This window comes from Chlamydotis macqueenii, chromosome 12 (genome assembly GCF_036417535.1).
Source record: "Chlamydotis macqueenii isolate bChlMac1 chromosome 12, bChlMac1.mat, whole genome shotgun sequence".
Classification (NCBI taxonomy): Eukaryota; Metazoa; Chordata; class Aves; order Otidiformes; family Otididae; genus Chlamydotis; species Chlamydotis macqueenii.
This window is the reverse complement of record NC_141567.1, coordinates 22790332-22813472: the sequence shown is the minus strand read 5'-3', so window position 1 is coordinate 22813472 and position 23141 is coordinate 22790332. Positions and strand designations below refer to the sequence as shown.

At 40.6% G+C, this 23141-nt stretch overlaps 1 protein-coding gene across 1 annotated transcript in view; it reads left to right on the top strand.

Moving 5' to 3' along the window:
* Positions 1-13086: 13086 nt before the first annotated feature.
* The window catches only part of TEX9 (testis expressed 9), a gene marked incomplete at its 5' end in the record, with an annotated part of 35009 nt that continues 24954 nt past the window's right edge, over positions 13087-23141 (top strand). The window contains 7 exons of the mRNA XM_086757567.1: positions 13087-13493; positions 14636-14699; positions 16249-16319; positions 16530-16565; positions 19995-20043; positions 21070-21155; positions 22639-22817. Coding sequence (XP_086613693.1) covers positions 13087-13493; positions 14636-14699; positions 16249-16319; positions 16530-16565; positions 19995-20043; positions 21070-21155; positions 22639-22817 — 892 coding nt within the window. The remainder of the gene's footprint in view (positions 13494-14635; positions 14700-16248; positions 16320-16529; positions 16566-19994; positions 20044-21069; positions 21156-22638; positions 22818-23141) is intronic.

The window sequence follows — 23141 nt, the reverse complement described above, 5'->3', positions numbered from 1 at the left end:
ACACCCAGTGAACAAACCTGGATCGACCTGACACATAGCGTCTCTCAAACTTCCCTCTTGAAAGATTCACAGATGTGTGAGGTGTGACCAAAAAAAGCAAGGAGTTAAAATGCAGGGTACTGTACAGGGTGAGTGAATTTGAAAGAGGTGATACCGTCCGGGTGTGCCATGCCCGAGTCCCTCCTTCGCCGCCAGCACACAGCTTCTGATGACAAACACACGTTCCTTCGGTTGCCACTTTAGCTCAGTTCGACAACCGCAAGTGAAATTACCTTCACTTAAGTTCATGCAGGGATTGTTCTAATTCCTATTATCCTACTCATGTATATCAGTTCTTATTGCTCTCTGGTGCTTTTTTGACATTTTGGATGGCCACGCTGCATGTCCGTGCACCACATGGTTGGGTGGCACGTGAAGCCGTCGAGAGGGCTTTCCCGGGGAAGAGGGCTAGACAGTAATCGCTGCTTCCCGTGAGCGGCTACCAGCCGATGTAGATATGGCCACTTTCATTTCCTCCGTTCTCATTCAAATAACGTATGTAGCTCTGTAAACCGATTAAATAAGATTTTGGATCCTGCAAAACTGTCAATGTAATCCTTTGCTCAAAGTACAAACAAACAAATAAACAAAAGAATCGGCCTTAGCCAGAGAGTTCAGCTGCATCCGGATTTTGAGATACATAGTTTTCAGCAGAAAACAAGTTCAGAAAGGGCACCAAACCCTTGCTTTTTTACTGAGAAAGAGGGACTCTTACGATAGATGCCATGGAAATTTAGGCATGAGAGCTGTTATTCTCGAACTGTACATGTGCGCGCGCGCGTGCTAACAGATTCACAGTGTCAGCACTCTGGTGTTTGAGATAACGAATCGCTGGTTCCATTCCTCAGTTTTTCTCAATCAATCAAAGGAGTAATTTCTCACCATTTCTGCCACTACTTTGTCTGCTTTTATGAAGAATGTCTGGGTACTAGTTGTCCTAGAACACTGGTTGTTGCATAAACTGTCTGCAGACTAGTGCTCTCACAGCGCTGAACCAGAGTTGGTAACAATGAGATATTTTAAGAGTAAAAGGTTAAAGCCACCTAGACACAAATATCGCAGCACGAGTGGAAGCCGGTTAATGAACTCAGGTCTACACTGTCCCCATGGCTGCAATAGATATTGCGAAGACTCCAGACCACACAGCATCCGTCCCAAAGGTGGTCTCTGCATCATGGTCTCTGCTGTAAAAATAATATGCAGAATATAAAAACTTGAGAAGCAGGCAAGGCAAGTGAAGGAGTACAGGTTAGAAAGGGCTAACATGAACGCTTTTTCAAAAATCGAGTGAAACTCATGTATAAGAGTAAATTTTAGAAGAACTTGGAAAGAGACAGTATGGTTTCATACCATGTTACTCATTTAAAGGATAAATACTTGAGGGGGTTGAAACATTAGGAAAAGATTTAAAGCAAAAGAAGAAATCTTACTAATCTCAAACAGTACCGCATAGCCATAGATCAAACAATAAAACAGGGCGCTTTGTATTACCTGCAGGAATGCCAGATATCCTTCTCCCATTTCTTGTATATTCATTATGAAATCCATTCTGCTGTAGCCTAGGCGTAATTTAAACTATTCCCTCTGCCAGGAGAAATCAAACTTTAAAGACAAATAGTATCTCAGCTAGCATGTCTCTCTGGAAAAATACCTATGTTTTGATTAGCATGAGCAGTATTTCAGAAGATGGATCAATTTCCTTTCAAAAGGAGATGAAACGAATTTAGAAATCTGATTCAGCAATGTAGTTAGATAACAGCTCACATGCTTAGCACTATATATGAGCTTAACCACCTTCCTGAAATAGAGTTCCAACGTTGGAATCAATCTCCAGCAAAAGTCAAATCTTTGTCAGATGAGATCTGCAAACATTTTATGCAAGTTGGGAAAAATATGTTTTCAGTTTTACACAAAGTATAATGCTTTCTTTGACATGGCCCACTCAGATCAACAACTGCCATTGTCACACAGTGGCTTTGTAAAGCTCCACTGACACAAAGCTGAGCGCTGCTCTGGGAAACACTGAACACTCAGACACACAAGCGGTTGTCACTTATCTGACGGTTGTTCAACCTGTCCCAGGAAAGAGGTGGTTTCTTTTCATTTCCTCCCAGATAGCTGACCACATAAGGGAAAACACAGTTATATATGGCATGGAATAACATCATGTGCAGCTTTACGGTTAATGGCAGCCCAGTTGGAAAAGCTGTGCGGAAAATGAACCACGACCTTAGTGAAGGTGGTTTCTCTGCTACGGGCCAGCACTCAGTCATGGTGTCAGAGCAGCACAGGGAAAGGATGAATGATTGCAGTCCATGCCACGCTGCCTTCAAAGACAAAAAGGAAAATGGAACTCATTTTTCATTTCTTTTATCTTTCACAAGCAATATGTTACAAAGTTTTTTCCAGTCCTTAATTTCCCGTTGTGTGCTGGTTAAATGATTTCTTCTCTTCGTCTTTCCACGTGCTTGATTTGAAAGACAGCCATCAGTAAAACCTCCACTAACTCTGCCCTCTGCTCTTTCACAACTGATGTGCTGGACTCTCAGCAGCTCTCTCTTTGCTGTCCCAGTTTGACTTTGGAGACCTTTTCTTTAGATTGCTCACCAAGGCTGAATGGGCTCTGACAATCCTTTCTGGGGATCTCTTCCTTCTCCTCAGTTTGTGTGATCTCTAACATCACCTCCCAAATCAGCCAGGGAAAGTCGCGTCTCTGATTTCCCCTGCACACGGGACAGACGCTATTTTACTGTGCCTCAGGCCAGTTAACGGAGCAGAACAACACATGCGAGTTACTCAGGCCTGCAGCAAATTTGTTACACAGCAAGACAACAGAAAACAGAAACGCTGTGAGCAAACAGAAACGCTGTGAGGGTTTGCTGCTGTGTCAGAAGTCCGTAGTCCCCTGCTAAGAGGTAGCTTATTAGAAAATATTAAGATGATTTTATTGTATTCAGTATCTGCTTAATGTGATTTCAAATCTAAATGATTCCTCTTCTAATTGAACTAATGTTTAAAATAAGGAGAAGGATTAGCTATTAGACTTCAGCAACTTTCCACGACCAGCATCACACCATACTCTCAACAGGACAGTACCTAAGAAAAGTCTCATGTTTGTTGTCACTGAATGCCTTAAAACTCCTGTCAGAGATAATGACTTCCTCTATAAATAATGCTTTCACAGCGCGTGCAGCAGCTTTTCCTGTCGCACAGTGTGGGTTGTGTGGTTCTTTTAGTGCACTTTTGGACTTCAGGTTTGCACTGTCTGTCGTCGACAATACAGCTGTTAGTTCAGTCCGGTTAAGAAAGGATAGGCGGGTGATCCTCACAGAAGTGAAGTCACCGTTCTAGAGGTATGACAGAAGTTTATGACAATCTCAGTCTAGAATTTTATTATTTTAAGTTTTAGATCTACTTGAGTACCTTTTAAGACTCGACATATATGAAAAGAAGCACTACAGAATCATGTTTATAACTACAGTTTTTTAATATACTGATTTTTGCATTTGAAAAATGATTAAATGTAACTTTACACTTAATGCTTAAGCCTAAATTTTAAAATTTACTGATACCAGCAATATTTTTACAATTAATATTTTGACTATTCAAGCTATCTGTTTACAGTGAGAATTCAACTTTTCTTTGATAGAAAAAATTTGCTTCCATCTCTACATTCCACTTTCTGCTTCTTACGCAGTGGCACGATCTTGCAAAATCGGAGTTGCCAACAGTGGAGAAGGATGTCCAAATCTAAGTAAAAAAAACAGCTGTGCCGATGGATCTTTTTCTTTCGATCAGATTTTAGGGAAAAGAACCCACAACCTAGTCTCCAAACTGAAATGCCTTTGGAGTGCTCCTTTTACTTGGGACAGCCAAAGGCACAAAAGCTGGTTCATTCAAAATTAATGTCAGCCAGTTTTTCCTCTCTGCTGCCTTGTTGTCGTAGTTCAGCCCTGATCAGGACCAGACTACGCAGTCTCTCTCCCGCTCCCCCCACCCTCCGAGAGAACAGGGGGAGATGATATAAGAAAAACGGCTCAAGGTTTGAGATAAGGACGGGGAGAAATCCTTAAAGTTACCGTCACGGGCAAAACAGACTCGACTTGGGGAAAACTATTCATTTATTTTCTAAAACTAGCAGGAGAATGAGACAGGGAACAAGATAACCTCCCCCCACCCCTCCCTCTTCCCGGGCTTAACATTATCTCTACTACCTTCCCCTCCCGAGCGGCACGGGGGGGGAAAAGGGAATGGGGGTCGCGGTCAGTTCATCACGCGTTGTTTTACGCCGCTGTATCATCGTCAGGGGAAGAACTCCTCGCATTCCTCCTCTGCTCCAGCGTGGGGTCCCTCCCACGGGCCACAGTCCTCCGTGAAACTGCTCCGGCGTGGGTCATCTCTTCCACGGGGTGCAGTCCCTTCAGAACAGCTGCCCCAGCGGGCCCTCCACGGGCCACAGCCTCCTTCAGGCCTCCACCTGCTCTGGCGTGGGGTCCTCCACGGGCTGCAGGTGGATCTCTGCCCCTCCGTGGACCTCCATGGGCTGCAGGGCGACAACCCGCTCCACCATGGTCTTCACCACGAGTTGCAGAGGAATCTTGGCCAGGAGCCACATTACTCCTCCCCCTCCTTCTGAACTGACCTTGGCGTCTGCAGCCGTTCCTCACAACAGGCTGGCAGACGCCTCTCAGGATCCTTTTTACATCTTATTCACTTCTCATCTCCTCTCCACTTCTTGCAGCCAGGACGGGCCGAGTTGGGCCCAGTCGGCTGCCCGGCGGGAGGCCAGAGGGTGAGGCCTGCAAGGCCCATGAGGCTCGCGCCTCCCCCTCTCTGCCCCCCGCTCAGCTGCTTCACATCTTCTCCCCTCTTTTTCCTGTTTTCCCCTACTTAAATATGTTATCGCAGAGGCGTTATCACGGGACATTCTGCTACCAATTGGCTCGGCCTTGGCCAGCAGCGGGTCCGCCCTAGGCCCGGCCGAGTCCACTGAACAAAGGGGAGCAACTTCTAGCAGTTTCCTACAGAAGATACCACCTTAGGCCCCCCCTCACTAACAAAACCAGAACACTTGTTAACCAAAGGTTCAGGGCATTTGAACACAAACATTCATTTAATAATGATAATAGATTAGTTCACAATAAACTTTAAAGGAATGCACAGCCTTTCACCTGCCACTCCATTGCTTGTACATCTGTCCTATAACACTCAGTGAACACAGAACACCTCAATTAAAGTAGGGATTCAACTTCGTTTGGGAGAGGACAGTAAGGAGCGATGGGGCAGAAGCAAGGGCATTTTTCCACTTTGCAAATGTGATCGGTACATTTTGTATTTATGTACTTGCTTTTGTCAGGGATTTGAAATCTTAAGTGTTCGGTATTTTTTTCAGCAGGCCCTCTCAGTTATCTGCTAGCTGTCACCTGTGGAGGAGTGAATGCTGGGAGAACCTTAGCTGCTCTAAGGGGAAAAAAATGTCATAACCACACAACAGTAACCTGTTGAGATCCTCTGTCGGATGGACCTAGCCTGGGAAGGTAGCTCGGTTTTCCGTGCAGGGTTATTTTTGCCACAGATAGTTTCTTCAAAAGACGGATGTTTCGCTGTGCCTGATTGCCCCACAGTAGGTATGTCCAAACCGTACCTCTGCATTCTCTCTCGCAAACCAATTCCCGTTAGAGAAGCCCTGCTGTAGTTCGAGCGAACTTGCACGTTAGCCCTAAGGCTGATCGCTGTGCCGATACCTTGGCAAAGTTCATGAAGACACTCGATAGGTACTTCTTCCGACAGAGTCCAATTTGAGTTTGAGCAGAAAAAAACAAAGCCCCTGTGCTTTTCCTGGTGGCTCTCCTCACGCCAGAAATGTTCTCTAATGCTGTACTTGGATCTCAAATCCGAGGGACTCCTTAGCGTGCTGCAGGGCATCTGCAGTGAGAGCCGACATCAGTGGCAATTGATGGGGGCCCAGCATGCCTAAAAATCAGGCTCTGTATTTTTGAAAGCTATCAAACGTTCTGTTGTTAAAATAACCTCTGGTTTTGTATGGCAGAACAACAAAAAGAAGGCCCCTGTGAATTTCTGCTGGCTCTGCAATAACAACAATTGCTGTCAGCATTTGTTTATGAAAACAGGCAAAAGATAACAAAATAATGTTCTCCCCCAGCCGACACAGAGCTACACATCTTTTACTACAGTTAGCAAAAAAAGTTTGTACCTCTCCGAAGCTGAGATAATTCTCCAGTGCAGTTTAATGCACTAACAAGTCCAGCGCATTCAGACTGGTGGTTTACACTGCCAGTACGTGCATGTTGGTTGACCTACACTGCATGTAGTTTGACTTTTAATCCATTTTACTACACTGGAGGAAGTTTTCTAACAGCAAGTAGGCAACAGGAGGGAAGCCAAGGGCTGAACTGACAGTACAGACTGAATTAGCACTTCTTTTATCAAACAACACAGAATAAGCCAGTGCCAAACCACGTGTTATTCTAGTTTAAGGCTAACATTGAATGCTAACATTGACATATTTTAAATGTTTGAACTCATTTGTACTTCTTACATAATATTAATTTGCTTGGTGATACCACACTATATTCACTGAATATTTCAGAACTTGCAGTGTTACTCTGCACTGAACGAGAAAATAATAAAAATATGCAAGTTGATAGTAAAGGCCAGATCAGTTTTCGTGTTGTCAACACAGCAAAGTAACTTTGAAAGACCTCACATGCATGCTCAAATATACAATGTGGCAAGCCCCATGAAAGCAACAGTATTAAAAAAGTGTTTTCTAAATGAATTTTAGGCTATGTAGCAGAGCATAGTCTTCCAAGTGAGGAGGAATGGATACAAGTAATGGCACACCCACACAAATAAAATATTCATGAAAAGAGCAGAAGAGTATTTGGCTCTTTCAGGCTCGAGGTTTTTTGGTACTAAATACATGACTGGATTTCTTACTGACAACTGCATGGACAGGAACAATAAGTGCTAGCCGGTAACGAAGGCTGTGACCACCAGGAATAGCATGGAGAGATTTGCACTTGCTCCTGTTATGGCCGCAGGGCTCCGCGTCTAGGTGATGAGACTGCTTCGTTGTCCAAACCTGCCTCTCTCCTGAAAAGTGAGTGATTTCTTCTTAAAAGCAGCTTGTTACCTCTCTGAAATTTAAGTGAGATGGAGTTGTTGTCTTTAGAGAGAAGTCTAAAATGTAAAATGACAGTCTTTAGGAGTCTCAGTGATCAAATACAGGGAAAAATATTTAGCTCAACTTTATTTCTACTTTGCAATAAATAAAATCAAACCTGGGAAGGATTCATCACTGACAACCCCCAAGTTTGTTTCAACTTATGTAGCCTTTGTTTGAAATAGGATGAGGAAATAATTTCATTTAGGAAAGAACTGTATGTTTCCAGAACAGACCAATGAAATTTGACAAAACTCTCTGGTAGCAGAGTCTAAGGGACTGATTTTGTCCTATGGATGACATGCAGAATTCTTTCTTTTTTTTTTTTTTTTTTTTTTTTTTAATGTAACTTCCCACATGACAGTATTTCAGGTAGGAAATTGTATAAGATTTCGAGTTTCAGTAAAATTAATCATTACTTTGTCACTTTGGGAACAAGCTAGGAAAAAAGCATTTGTGTATGTTGCAGCAGCCCCTTAAGGGTACTTCCCACTAGAAAATGTTGTGTCTTACGCAGCGGGAGGAATTTCCACCATCAGTGAAAGATATTTCCCTTTTACTTTGCTGTTGCTGTGTTCTGAAATCCTCTGAACCACTGCACTGGAGGACCATGTGCTTTTTTATTAATTTTCAGTGTGGCAGACTGTTGCACTGACAAAATAAATTCTGGTTTTTTTCCAAAACTACCAGCTACTACTACAACAACAAAAAAAAAAACCCACACAATTGTCATAACAACCTGGTAATATTACAGTGGCCACTTTGAAGAGTGGTCTGAGGAGTATTTGCCAAACCTTTTGATCCCTAGTAATCAGAACAGAAGTGCCCAAAATCCAGAGATTAAAGGATTAGGCCTCAAGAAAGACTTGTGGTATTTCAAGAAAATGTGACTGATGCTCACCACTTATTTTTTACAGTGCTGATGAGATTTAGTGTTTAAGGTCCTTTCCTGTTCAGACATAAAAGCTGCTGTAATCAGAGTATTACTAGGCAAAACTACTCTGGTTGGGGATTCAATATGTTTAAATTGTTGAGCCAAGGTTATTGTTTGGATTAGGTTAGGAAGGATGACACCGAAACAAGTAAGCCCCAATAGTGCGGCAGAGGAGAACAAAGAAAAATGTTTGTATTTTTAAATAGCAATACAGATAGCCTAAGTATGCTGGTTATAGCCATATATATATATAAAAAAATAACTTAGACTAGCCTAGAAACTAGGTATTGTGTATGTCTGCACAGCTACTGGAAATAGAATAAACATTTCCATGGCACTGAAATCCATATGAAAGCAAAACTGGAGACGCTGGAGATGGAAGAGACTTATTAGGTCAGCTGGCCCATCTGCCAGCCCCGTTGTCCCTCAAAACCTGCGTGCGCAGTTCCCACACCCCTCCCTGACTTCTGCCAGACAAAACTGGACACAAGGAACCAACATCCAGCAGGGTCGTTCTGCTGGAAAACAAAGGATATCAGGCTAAACTGACGGCAAATCAGCTACGGATATTTGTCAGTAAGGTCTAAGGATTTTTTACAGTCTTCATATATCCAAACAGCTTTTTCATAAGAAATAGATGGCTATTAATAATACTCGGTCTTCTCTGTATTTTAGGGAGCTATTAGAGATGCATTAGAAAATATCAGCACAAAAATACGTCCTGATATACAACCATGGCATCTGAAACACCACTAGATTATTATTACCGATTAGGGGAAAAAAATCCAACAGCTGTCTGGGGCATTCCCTTGATGTCTGGATTATTGATTTAATAGCTACACATTGTCTAGATCCTACCACTCCACTAGTGTTTGAAAACGTTGTACATGAGTTTACATTATTATTTTTCCTGTTATTGCACAAAAATTTTACTCGGATCTTTTGGTGAATTCAAGATTAGCTGTTACTTCCACTCCACACAATAGGAACATGAAATAGCACTTGTATCTTTTTATGTAAAAACTAAGATGACTATTTAGAGCTAAAAAAAAAAATCCAAGTTTTCAGAAAGCTGCTTCATCTACATTTCATTCAGCTGCATTTCACCTACAATTCATTCCAAAATTCTGCTCTTCCCTCTCTCCCCTCCAGGAAATTAGAACTAGAAAAACGAAACAGAAATTTAAGGCAGGGAAATTATTCAAGTGTGAAGAGGCTGTAATTGTTACAGTTGCTTAGGTTACAGCGATAGGCTTTGGATCTAAGTTTGACATCCTCTCTGGTTCATTTAGAATAAATAAGTAAACAAACAAACAAACTGCCTGCTCACTTTAAATTCTTCGCCTTCATCTGCGAGTGCCGCAGTCAGCCTGTCTCTGGTTCACCTTCCTTATGACCGGGTTCAGCCTGCACAGGCTGTGGTTTTTGCTCTGTGTGGGGCTCCCTGCGCGTGCCCTGCTCGTGAAGCGCGCCAGCAAGAGGCACAGTGTGAATGGCAGCTTGTGTCACGTGGACCATGAGATATGGTCGCGCTGTGTGGCACACAGCTGCAACGGAGGCAGCCCTGGTGGGAATGCAGATCGCCGTTGAGTGGGGATTGGATTGCTTTGGATTGTCATCTCTAAAAACATGGGTGTTGGCTGAGAACAGTACCAGCGTTCAGACCTGAGGGTGTAAATGTGGTGCGGTAAACAGCCTTTCCATGACCACTTAACCCAGAGCAGGGTAATCTCAGCAGTACGGACTGTCCTGGTCAAATAAACTAGCGTACAAGGAAGAGTGACATGCTGCGTGTTATATTCCCTCAGTGACGCATCCCCGACTCCTTGAATGGAGGGCACAGGAGGCAGCAGCAAGTCCTGCAAAAGGCTTTTCCTTCTAGAGGTGGAATCAACAGAGGTAATATTTTACTACAGGCCTCTCTCATACATATGTTTAATTGAATTTAGCACTGCCATATACCAAAGACAATATATAACCCTTAACATGATTCTTGGTCTAAGAATGGTAAGCATTTTTGCATACATATGATGCTATTTATTTGTTTAGCATGGGCCTCATTAAAACAAACAGACAAAACCAAACCAAACCACTTGAGCAAGGATATCAGCTGTTGTCTCTTTGGCCTGATACATTTGTAACGAGTTTTATGGAATAAAATGTTGTCCTAAGCCACTGTTGTTCCTCTGTTTCTGACAAGCAATGTGATATACAGTGAAATTCTGTCCCTTCCTGCAATGTTGGTGATAGTGTTATAGGTCTCTACTAAATGTCACAACTTTTATGAGAAGCATGGAAAATTCTGTATAATGAATATTTACGCCAATAAGAAGATACTATGAATAAAAATATGTCTGAAAGCTTAAAGATAATAGCCTAATATATAATCTTATGCTTCTGTGTTTTCATTGGGGATGGAAAGGGAGATCAGAAAATTTGTGCCTGCAGAAGGAAGATGGCCACAGGTAACAGTTAAATAATGCATGTTCTTTGGTCTAATCGAAGGTAAACACTATATATGGATCCTCAGCAGCCTTCTGCAGGGAAGTATTCTAACATCATGCCAGCTCTGCACACCCTTCCGTCCTGAACGGCTCCTACCAGCCGTATTGATTGAACTCTTTTGTTCTGTGATCTACCTCCTCCTTTGCTGGAGGAGCAACAACGGCGACGCAGCAAACCCCGTGGTTTGGAATCTATACATATCTGTTAGAGACATTTAATTCTGGGATTTTACCATCCTCGAAAAACAAAGAAAAACTGAAATGCTTGGAAACTACAGAATGATATACTACTCTAATCACAGAGGTCCCAAGCAATAGGTGCCAAGTATAGCTCATTATGATCACAAACATTGATCAGTTTGAAAACTGCATCTAATCTGATGCATGCTTCATTTCAAAATGACAAAACCATTTTGATTTTACAGTCATGACATTTGAGTCAACTTTCAAAAAAAAAAAATTAAATGGAAAATGAGAATCTGCTAGCAAATAATGTTGGCTAAATCTTATACCATAGCAATGCTATGCTTTCCAATGTTTGGGTTGGGTTTGGTTTGGTTTTTTTCAGATAAAAACTGAGATAAATTTTCCTAGCTCCTTCTGTGCCTTGCTATTGGCTGTCACCTCTAATATAAGCCTATTCTCTACCCAGTTACCAACTATGTATTAGAGAATTAAACGCAACCATTAAGGTCATGTCAGGTCAAGTGATAAAACCTTAATGGAGTAAGAGATCAAGAATATAACAAAATCTCTTATTTCTGTTTTCTACATCTCTGGAGAAATACTTTAAAGTTCACTAAGAAATGCTTACCTAAACATACTAATCTTTTCATATTATTTCAAATATAGGTAGTTGAATTATAAATTCAGTTGATACAGTATTTCAATAAAATATATCATATTAAATAAATTACGTTGTGGATCTTATAAAAATTGTGCAAATCCGCAATACTAATACATATGTATGTTCTTATTCCCAGAGGGCTCTAAACAAAAAGAACCTTGCGTTACTGTGTTTGTTAACATATTTAATAATTTATGATATAATAAATTACCCCTCTTTTGTTTATTAAGACTCAGTTAAAAGCTGGCTAAAAAACCAGTGGCTGTAATCTCTCTAATCTCAACCAGTGATTTTGTTGCCTCAGTATCTAACTAGCAGAAATCCTCTAGCTAATACTTTTGGCATTTTTAAGGTGTTATGATCTTACAGCTATATCAGATGAAAACTTTAAAAACAGTAATAATATTACCAAGGAGTAAAAGAAGTAAGAGTATTATTACTAAGATGATATTTTAGTTCTGCGAAAAGAAATAGTACTCTTAAAATCCCCCAGAAACTCACTAGACAGGTTTCTAAAACCTCACTTTGGTTACAATGCTTTAATTTCTCATGGAATCTACAACTTATTTCTCAACAAAATCTGTCTTTCCACCTCTGGAAGTCTGGCTTCTACTATTGACTTTGCCCTCTGTTGTTTCTCCAAATCAAAAGCATAATGGATGGAGTTAAATGCTGCGTATCTTTTTTTTTGAAAGGCTGCCATTAGCCTCTTGCTATTCTTATTAGTTTAAAAAAATATATAAATAAAATATTGTAATGGATTGACTTTATGGCTGAAAATTTTTCTCAAAGGCTCCATAACATTTTTTCACAAGCTCACTCTTCCCTCTTTGTGTCAATACCTCTGCATCAACATTACTCTTAAGCACTTTCATTTTCTATATTGATATTTCTATTTTTTGCCCTCCACTAATCACATTTGTCCTGTCTTTCATTTCACCTCCATTTATCCCATTACACTGCATGTCTCAGTGCTCAAAGTTAATCTCTTCCAAGCGTTTCTTCTGTTTTGCAACTAATACTTCTGCCAAAATCCAACTACGCACAGACCTTCTACTTCCAGTCAGCTAAGCCCTTCTGATTTCCCTTGTGCAAATCTCTTCATTAAAATTATACACAGCCTATCTAACTCACGGTATCGAACTGTGTTATTCTCGCTATATACCCAGCTACCTGTACGGGCGCAGGGCACATGGAAACTTTGGAAAATGGAGGGAATGAGCACGCGAGCAAGAAGGTGACGGATGAGAGGGAATGGGCTCGTAGGTGACGGGGAAGGAGGAACGCAGCAAAAAATCAAATGGTGCGGGGGCGAGGGACAGAAATAATGGAGAGATTCAAACTGATGGCAGAGAACAAGGCTAAAAACAGACAGCAACCACAGAAAGCTGAGAAGAGAAAACGCAGAGAGACGACAGCACAAAAGAGCAGTAAACAGGGCAGAACAGTCACCATAAGGCTGCAAACGCATAAATTTAATACACTGAAATGAAGGGATGGTGGCAGGACAATATGTAGCAAGGCCAAAGGACTCCAATACAAGGGCTGTAATCAGTATTTACTACAATAAATGTAATGCCACCTCAGACCTTATCACTTCTCACCGCCACGCCAGGAGCCGGTTGACCCCGGCCGGGGTCCGGCCCCCGTACCCTCGGACCGCAATGGCGGTCACAGGGCTCCCGGCGCGGCGCCACCCCTGCACCAAACCGCGCGGGGGAAAGCGGGGAGAGGAGAAGTGTTCCTGGCAGCAAGGGCCGAAACGTGGCTGCCCCCGCCCCTGCCCTCCCTGCCCTGCAGCGCCAGGAGGCTGGGCCAGGGCCACGGACGGCAGCGGGGAGGAAGGGAAGCCGCGAAGGACGGAGGCAGGGCCGCCACCCCCGCGGCCGGTTGCCCTGGCGAAAGGCGACGCCGTGCCCCAGCCTCGGCGCCAACAAAATGGCGGCGGGCGGCGGGGTGCGGCCGAGCGGCGGGCTGTGCGGGGTAAGGCAGCAGCAGGGGAAGGGGGAGGGGAGCGGGGTCGGCGGGAAGGGTGGCCGCCCCGCACTCTAACTCGTCCTCCCGCAGGTGCGGAGAGCGCCCGGCGGCTCCTTGCCGCTCGCCGCCGCTGCGGGGACCGGCGTGGTGCGCGGCGACTTGCTGGCCAAGGAGGAGTACAAGTAAGGGGGCAGCGGGGGGCGGCGGCCAGGCCCTGTCACCCCAGCCTTGTCCCGCACGTTGCCGGCTGTCCTGACAGAGCTTAGTTAGCTGCGCTAAAGCGGAGTTACTCCCGCGTACCTGACCCCCTCAGCCAGTCCTGCCCACGGATGCGGGGACCGAAAGCACCGCGTCAGGTCTCTCCCGCCGCGGTGAAGCCTGCCTGCCGCCCTCTCAGCCGGGCGCCTCGGGCTAGGGCTGTGCGCCGCTGTAGGCCTGCGATCCCCCAGCGCTGGACATCGGATTTTTCTGCATCTAGAACACGGACATCACTTTTAAATTATGAATATAGAAGTGCTTAAGCCCGTTTAAAAAAATAATTCTTAAAAGCTCTAAAACTTGTGACAAACAGGGTGAAAGCATATTTAAAAGCACTCACCTGTCAGTTCTCACCTGTCAGTTCTCAGCCCCTGTGCATGGTGAGGATGTACAAGGAGCCATGTCTCTGAAACTCACTTAGTCACACTGCTGGAAAGGCTATAAAGTGTGAAGCATGCAAGAACACAAACTTATTTTAACCTGTACATGTGTATAGCGACACATTTTAAGTGTGTGATTGAGTAATGTAATCATACATTCCCCAACTCTTGCTGCTACATACACCTAAGGTAAGAACTGTGTTAGAACCAGAAAGCATTGAGGAAATAAAGACATAAAAGCTGTGTTAAGCAACAGCCAAAAACAAAGGCACCCTTTACCTCTCAGTGTTATAGTCTAAAATTTAATGGGTATAGGTGTTTTATTACTATTGATATGATAAAAACCCAGGAAATTGTTGAAATGTTACTTTGCTAATATCCTGAAGTATATTTTAGTGTTCCTTTGTGAGGAGTTACTGAAATTTAACTTGGTTCTGGCAGAGATATTGTCATGCTTACATTTATTTTTTTAAATCTTTCAAAAACTCAGTGACAAGCATTTTCTTTCAGGCGACTGAATGCAGAATTAGAAGCAAAACCAAAAAAACTGGTGCGTCAGGCTGAAGAAGTAATGGTGAGTAGGTTATGCACACCGTTACATCATTTGGCCTTGATTCATGTGCACACAGGGTCAAGTTTCAAAAGAAATTATTTAGACCAAACCAACTAAAAGTATTTTGGTTTCAAATGCTATCTAAGCTTTTAATGTCTTTTTTTTTTTTTTCAAAATGTAAACTTTTACTAAAAACACATCAGAAAATAGTTTTTCTATAATTTGATCAGGTAGATAGATGTTCACATAGATGTATGGAGCTTTTGTGCAGATATATTAATAAAACTATATTAAAAACTTGTTTATGATGTTTAAGAAAAGTACCTGTAGGTGGTTTTATGTCTTAAATACTAAAAAAAGTTAGTATTTGAAAACCAGACACTGTTGCAATAGCACTCTAGTAGAATACGATCTACATTGTTCTAGCTGAAAGAAATACAAAGAATCAGCAGCATAAATACAAAATATGTAGTTAGTAAGAAGGAAACTTTGTTAAACCAGAGAAAATTCCTGTTTATTGTCAGTATTATCTTTTAACTTTGGAGTGACTGTGTACCAGATCAAGTCAAGTTTTCATATGAAAATTGGATAAATTAAAAACAGGGAACAGAGGAGGTATGGTTTATACCCAAAACACTTTGGAGAAGGTGTTCTGCATATTAGATGTATTTGTTGTAAGTGCACCCATTCAAATAAGTAAGGCTTAAAAAGCAAATTATTAAGTCTTCTGGAAAGCTATACTTGCATGCACTTTTCCTACTGTTGCAGCTTCATTTGAATGTCCTGTGAAAACATATTCTTCTCTTGAGCTGTGATAAGCTGAGGCTAACTGCTTGGCAGATGAAGCATCCAAAATAGCATCTAGTCTCTTTCCTTGCTGTTAAAAAACAGCAACAACAAAACCACATTTTTTTTCCTTCTCTAAATACAGCAGAAGATTTAATATTTTTAGGACACTTAATATACCACATGACACTGCCAAATTGTACAGATATACATTTAACAAGGAAAGAAAAACAGTCTAAGTTAAAAAAAAACCAAACAAACAAAAAATACCCCCAAGAAACAGGACAACTACATTTTGTTCTGGATTGTGCTTTCTAACTGTAACTTAGCAACATAGAAACGATCTGAGCAATTCAGACTGAATTGTTCTCTAAAGTACATGCAACATATCAGTGTGCAATTATGGTCACATTGCATGAATAAAGATTTATTTTTAAGGCTTATTGCACAATATGGAAAATTTGTTCCACCTGCTCTGCATTTGCTTCTCCTGTATTTCAGAGAAAAAGGAGAGAGTGTAAGAGCACCTCAGATGATGGTAAGCTGGGCAAAAGTTTTACAGGCAAAAGGCAATTACACGTTGTAGAGCAGAAATAAACGTTGGGGGATAGTGATGGCATGTTTTTTCCTGTGTTTGAGAAGTTCTTTTCCACAGTAGACTATAGTTTCCATTCTTTTCCATAGTGGACTATAGTTGTTGTGATCTATGATTTACAAATATGTAATTGATCTTTAATGGATTATATTCCTCGAAAATTGACTACTTTTTTATTTTTAAATAAAGAAAGGCCAACAGGAGGTACTGTCTAGACCTGTTTCAGTACAGACTAAGTCATGTGAAGACAACAGACAGAGGTATGTGCTTTTACAACTGCTGCATATAATTTGTGGGGAATCTTTTCACGCAGACCCTGCACACTGTGATTTGCGCCCTAGTCAGGTTCCTGTTTTATCTGTCTTTGCAGCATACTGGGTTGGTGGAGTCTGATTTTTTCCCTATTATTTGAAACAGTTGATCCTTGTTATTTCAATGAAGTCTTAATTTTGCTGAAATGTTCTATCTAGGATGCCGAGTAGTGCTGACATCTGTGTAAAAGCAAGGTAAGGTAACAGGTTTCTTTGCAGTACAAAACAGTAGACACGCAGCAGAGGGGTGGTTTTTAACCAGCTCAGCTGACAAAGCGAAGAAATAGATACTGGTTCACATTTAACTTGGCCTAAATGTTCCTGGGACAGGAAGTGCTTGATTAAAAAAAAACAAAGACAAAGATCTAAGACAGACAGACATCCAGCTGCCACCCTCTGGAACTTGGTTATCATTACAGTTCTGAAGCCGACGTACCTTTGGCCTGTGGGAGCATGCATGCATCGGTGGGTTCGAACCTGTTAGCTCTAGAGTGGGTACGTAGCCGTATTCACTTACTTGTTCAGGGGCATTATTATTTACTTAGTTGTTCAAGGGTTTGTGTATTGATAGTACAGAAAGTGGGTGAATTTAAGATCGACTAATACACAGTTTATCAAGGATCTGATCTGGTAGGTACCTAAAGTTACGATGTCACTAATCTGGATAACAAAGATACAGGTAACCAGACTACAAGGTGCTTCGAATGTTAAGCTGCAGTTGCAAAACCGTTTTGAAATTCTGCTAGAGATGATAAAATAGTTACTTTTGTGCAGAGAAAAAGCCTGAGGGTTTTTATGAATGTAAAAGGGTTTTTCAGTCCACAAAAAGGTGTGACAGCAAGTCTCTCATAGAAGCCTGGCTATACCAGCAAAAGTTTGCTACTATAGTATAAATTATTCCCGAGCTATTTTAAAGCCATATCTGTCAGTTGTAGAGGGGGACAAAAGGAAGCTCCATGTGTTATCAGCATAATCACGCTTTGCAAACAAATTCTGGATCTGGCTTTAGTTTTATGTTCTGTTAGGTGGATTTTGAACAGTAGTCAGAAGATATTTTTAAGACCTTTGAACTGGAATTGAGTTATAGGGCAATGTGATCAGAGGCTTCAGCCACACAAAGGGAGTTAGCAGCTTTGATGGTACGCATTTGAAATAAATGGGAGTGCTGGAAGAATTTTAAAGTATTGGCAATTAGCATGTCAGAGTAGAAGCTGGTCTACCAATTATCTACATGAATTAAAACACCTTAAAACAACTCCAGTCTGTGTTCTGGTAAACATTTGTGTGAGAGAAGAATTGAAATCCCATAGTGTAGTGAAAAAAATTAGAAATGTGTGCTAGGAATTAGGCACACCGATTATCCATGGGTGAACATTGAGGCCATTCAATTAGATTAGTTCAAAGTATTTAATATTTAATTATTTCTTTTTCTTTCAAAATTGTGCAAGCAGCTAGGCCATAAATCTAAAGGAAACACTTGAGATATTTTTGAAATATCCATTTGAAATTTCCACTGATTCCTCTAAGGAGAATGAACGCAAAAGCAACCGGAAAGAAGGGGAGAAACTGAAGGAAGGAGAGAGGTAGTATGAGGGAGGGGAAAAAATAAAAAGACGGATTAAGAGAAAAAAATGAGTAAGTAAAGTAGAAAAGAAGGCAACAAATATTTAAGTAGCTCTCCCAGTCAGTGTATATTTTAAAATAAGTTGTTCTGGAGTTTTTATAGCATGATTTCTGCAGAGAAACTGGAATTACATAGAGACAAAGCAGCTCCAGTGACTCCGCACTGAAATCAGCTTTTGCTTACACTTTCCCTCTGCAGAGCATCGCCAGGCTCAGGGCTGTGGGAACTCTGCGCGCATGGGCAAGCATGCTATAGGCTTGGAATAGGATTAGCAAATACAAAGGGTTTGCTCATGCACATGCTTTTCATGTTTACATGCAGAGATGGAATTGCTGAATGACCTTAGTTTCTGTTTCAGTGTTGCTACAATCCTCTGGCTACTTATTTGTATAATTTTTAAGGATTTACACATCAATTTCACTTACCAAACAACTATAGAGCTGTATTATAAGGTTTTAAAAGCGGGTTGTCATGTATAGGGAAGAGGAAAGAAACTGTTGAAGTTATATAAGTTTGAGGAATTTAGAGAACAATGAGGGTGGGGTTTTTTTGTTTTGCGTTCTTTGGTGGTTTTTTTTAAAAAGAAGGCCCTGAGACAACAGATCTTATAGGAACAAATTAATCTATTGATGGAAGGAATGTGATTGTTTTCCTGAGGATAGACAGTGTCATATTCTCCTGTTTTTCAGAATAACATATAACTGCTGTTTCTGTGGCAGCAAATCCTCACCTTCTGCATGCACCTCATGCTAGCCAATAGGAAGAAAGCATGAGGAAAATAGGGTAAACAGACAAAAACTAATCACCCTGTTCTTCAAGTCTGTTGCCAGCCACACACAGATGATGTCTCCAGGTTTTTTGGGGTTTGTTTGTGGGTTGTTTTTTTTTTTTTTTTTTTTTGGATTAATAAAATCTGGAGCTTTGCGCAGATAATTCGTGTTGATGAATGGATGTCTGTGAAATTTTTAAAGGCAAGATCTAAACATTTGCTCAAATCAGCAGGGTAAAAAAAAATTGAGGTGACTTGATGTGCTTGAAATTTAAATTTTATTCCAATTTTTTAATAAGCCAGCATTTTAATTGAAGTTAAAAAAATTATGAAGGGTAGTAAAAAAGCAGCCTTTCAGTGCAGTAACACAGATTCACATAACTCATTCTGGAAGCAAAAAAGTTATATCTATGACAAGAAGCTTGGCCTGAATAGCACATACTATGCTAAAACTTTCTGCTAGTTTCCATCAGGTTTTGAAAATAGTTGTTTAACCTGGAGTTCAGTTACTAAGAAGCATGGTTTTCAGCCAAATAAGCAGATAACAAAGCTGCTTTTTTATTCCTGTTGTTTTTTAATCTGTAAAATGGATAAAATATTTGTAACATGTATTTCAGATAAAATTTGATGGGGCTTAATTTATAAATCGCTCCCACCTCATATTAATTTGGTAGTCCCTGTCAATTCACTTGACAATAGTAAATCTGAACATACAATGGCACTCCCTCTTAGGATGCAGAAGACACTGGTTTATATCTTATCTTTCTTTGCCTTAATTCAGGGATTTGGATGCCAGGTAGGTATATTAACCACTGAGCTGTTGGTGATCTCTGGTAATGGATTGTCAGTCTCTGTGGTTGAAGCCGATGGCACTGCGTACTGGTTGAGTACTCGCTGGTACAGGGAATCATTGATCTAATGAGCCACCAGTTGCAGCGATCGCCTGAATTGCAAGAGACGAGATTCAGATTCTGGTACATAAGTAAACTGTTGTATTAGATACCCTGGGCTCACGGGGTGATTTAGATAGCAAATGAGGTAGAATGGAAACACAGAGAGTGAGACTGAATTTATGATTGAACTTAGTATATGTTCCCACCTTAGCTATATTGTTTATTCTAGACATATACAATATTATTCTCCTGATTCTGACAGGGGGTTGAATTTTCATTGTAAAATGTTTATTTTGTTATACATGTTCAGTGAATTTTTTTTTTTTTTTTTCCTGCAGAGATCCACTCTGTCCTGAAGTTTCATCTCTTACACACTCATATGCCAAGGTATCAAAGTCAAAACTATCCTGGTTAATTTGTCTTCTAGTATAATTTCCACATACTACTTCTGGTTTTGAGGCTGTGCTACACTGTGGGCTTACGTGAGTGGGAAGCCAAAAGGACATGATGTTCAAAGCAGGGCTACAGGAACAGTGTTACCAGAGTTTCTCAGTGCCACTGGTAGTTAAGTGGACTTATATCACATTTAATCTTTGTGTTCTAAGTTTCCCCTTCTGTGAAGCATTGACAGAAGTGTTCAGTGTTTTGAACAAATTAAGAACTGCAAGTGCAAAATATGAGAATGTAATTAATATCTTCCTTTGTCCCATTCCCTCCCCCACCAGTATAGTACTAAAGGCAGTACTACTGTCTTTTAGATATAATAATAAACAAGTAGTCCAAATAAGTGAATACAGGAAGGGAAATATAATGGAAAATGGAGACTGAGGTTAGGAACAAGCTCAATAGTCTCCAGTTACAACTGTGTTGAATCTTTTAGGAGGTGAGTTAAAGCTTCCAAAATCCTGTCTTCAGTTATTGATCAGAATACAGTAGAAAAAACTCCTAATTTTGGAAGAATATTTATTTGTGTGAAAGTAACAAAAATATTGTTAGATCTTCCTTCTACAAGGAATTTGTAAGATAACAATAATGCATAAAAATAGCATTTTTGGGGAAGATCTGATAACCAGTTTTCCAAGAAATGCACGCTGTTGACAGTCCAGTAGTTAATATCTTGATCATAGCCTTGCTTATGCATGAATTTGTTAGGAGTATGTGTCCAAAAACTCCCACAAACAAATGACTATTGGATGTATTATAATTTGGGTATATGGACATAAAAATTGCAAGATAAAGATGAATGCAAATAAAACAGAAAAATTGTGCTTTTGAGAGTTTGAAAAGCATACTCTGTAAAGTATCCTTAAGTCTGAATATATGAAAAAAAACCAAACATACAAAGAAAACACAAAAACCACTAGAACAGAATAATTCTTAACTAATTTTAAAAAAAAATCACTACTTTTGTAGCTAGCAAATAAGAAGAAATGTGCTTCCGTGCCCCTGGCTCAGAACAGACCGTACTCTGGAAGTAAGGGAAAAAGGACAACTTCAAGGTACATTATACAGATCTTTTTTTTGTTTGTAATAAAATATTTTAGTTGCTATTTTTGTCTATTAGGTTATTTTTATTCATGTATGCTTCCACATTTATATATATTTGTATAAATAAATCCATCAAAATTTTGGTCCTCTTCAGTCAGCTCCACCATGTAGCTATCTCTGTTTACTTGTGTAGAGCACCAAGAATTACTAGTGAACACATGATTAATATTACAACAATGAAACTGTTGCTTCCTGCTCAAGCACTTCTCAAGGCTGGCAGGTAAACTCTGTTAACTCGTTCAGTGAAAGGAAGCCTCCTGAGCATACGTGTGGGAAATACATCATCTGAGGCAAGCTGAGAGGTGGTGCAGGTTGATTTGTGATCAGACTTGTGATGGGAAACATGAGGCCCTTGAGGATCTCCCCTATTTTGGTCAATTTTGGGCTCACGGAACAAGAGAGGGTCAGTAGTAGTAGCACAGCTTTCAGGGGTTTCAAGCTGAAAAGCTTCAGCTCTGTAGATAGCAAATTCAAGGTTGTAAAAGCAAGAAATTGAGATCTGGACAAAAGAAAAGAGCAGAGAAATGCATAAAATCCTAGGAGCAAATTAAATCTGCGACAAGATATGGACAAATACCAAAATAGGACAAAAATTGTCTGCAAGGTGGCAGAACATGGAGTTGACACAGACCGAGGTTGTCTTTCAGGACTTGAGAGTCTCTTGTGGACCCTCTGGACCTCCTTTGGTAGTTCACGGGGGCTGTCATGCTGGCAGCACGTCATGAGATTTGTAAGTGCAGGTACAAGAGCTGCAGGGTGAACCCGAAGTTGTGGGAGAAAGTTAGCAGCTAGGAGGAGCTTGGAGGCTACATTGGGATGAGAGTATGCTGAAATAAGAACGTGGGAGCTTCAGATCCTGTGGGAACTAATGTCATCATTTTCATAAAAGAGAGCGGAGGAGATACTCTGTGTAGCATGTGTGGCACATAGCTTGGTTTTAGGAAAACCTCGGTATGCACCATCTAGGATCAATGAATCATCTAGGCCAGGCATAACCCTACAGAAGTTGTGGCAGTAAAGCAGGGGTATAGCTAGAGAGGGCAGAGTTCTAGAAGCTAGCAGAGTTTAAGGCAGAGGATAGTAGCTAAAGCAAAGAGAACGTTCCTGTGTCTCTTTCTTTTACTCTGATTTAGTTATGAAGTACTTGGATGAAAAAAACGTACCAAAATCTTCTCGGTAGAAAATGTTCTCTACCTCCTACATTATAATATGCAAAATCCTGTAATTGTTTACGTGGAATATGGTAAAGATACCTTACATAGAGAAAATGAGAAATTGCCATCAATGCATCTTTCATACAAATGTGAACAATGAAGTTGCATTAAGTAAATAATGCTATATATTCTTAAAAATAGCAAATACGCTATATTTTTATAAACATTTAAATTATAAATTTAAAATCAAGTGTTTGCTTTTTTTTTTTTTTTTTTTTAGTTCAAAAATAAGAAACCGTGACGTACAAAGTGCTGATGATGTTGCAGTACTGGAGGACTGCATAGATTTTTCTCTAGCAAAAACAATAAGCCAAACTGAAGACAAACTAGAGAAAGGAGGCTTACCGGATTGTCTAGATGATGATATTATTCCAAGTGTTGGAAATGAAATTAGAGCAGGTAGGTTTCCTTCTATGGTTAGGTACTTTTATTCTTACTTCTGTTAGAAAGGGGTTCTCCTGGAGAAAAAAGGAAGAGTATCTGTAGAAATTACAGGGAAAGTTCTAAAGCCCTTACGTTAAAGGAAAAGGAAAAGAAGGTTTTTCTTCTTTATGGAGTCCTAGAGGAAGATTGGGTCACGTATGAATAATCATGGGAAAAAGTGAATTTTTATCTTGATTTTCACCTTAGTAGGAAGACATTTGGATGGTTACATATGTTGAATATGTGCATAACATTGGATTCATTTCACTGGGGAAGTAGAAATACATGATACTTGTATTT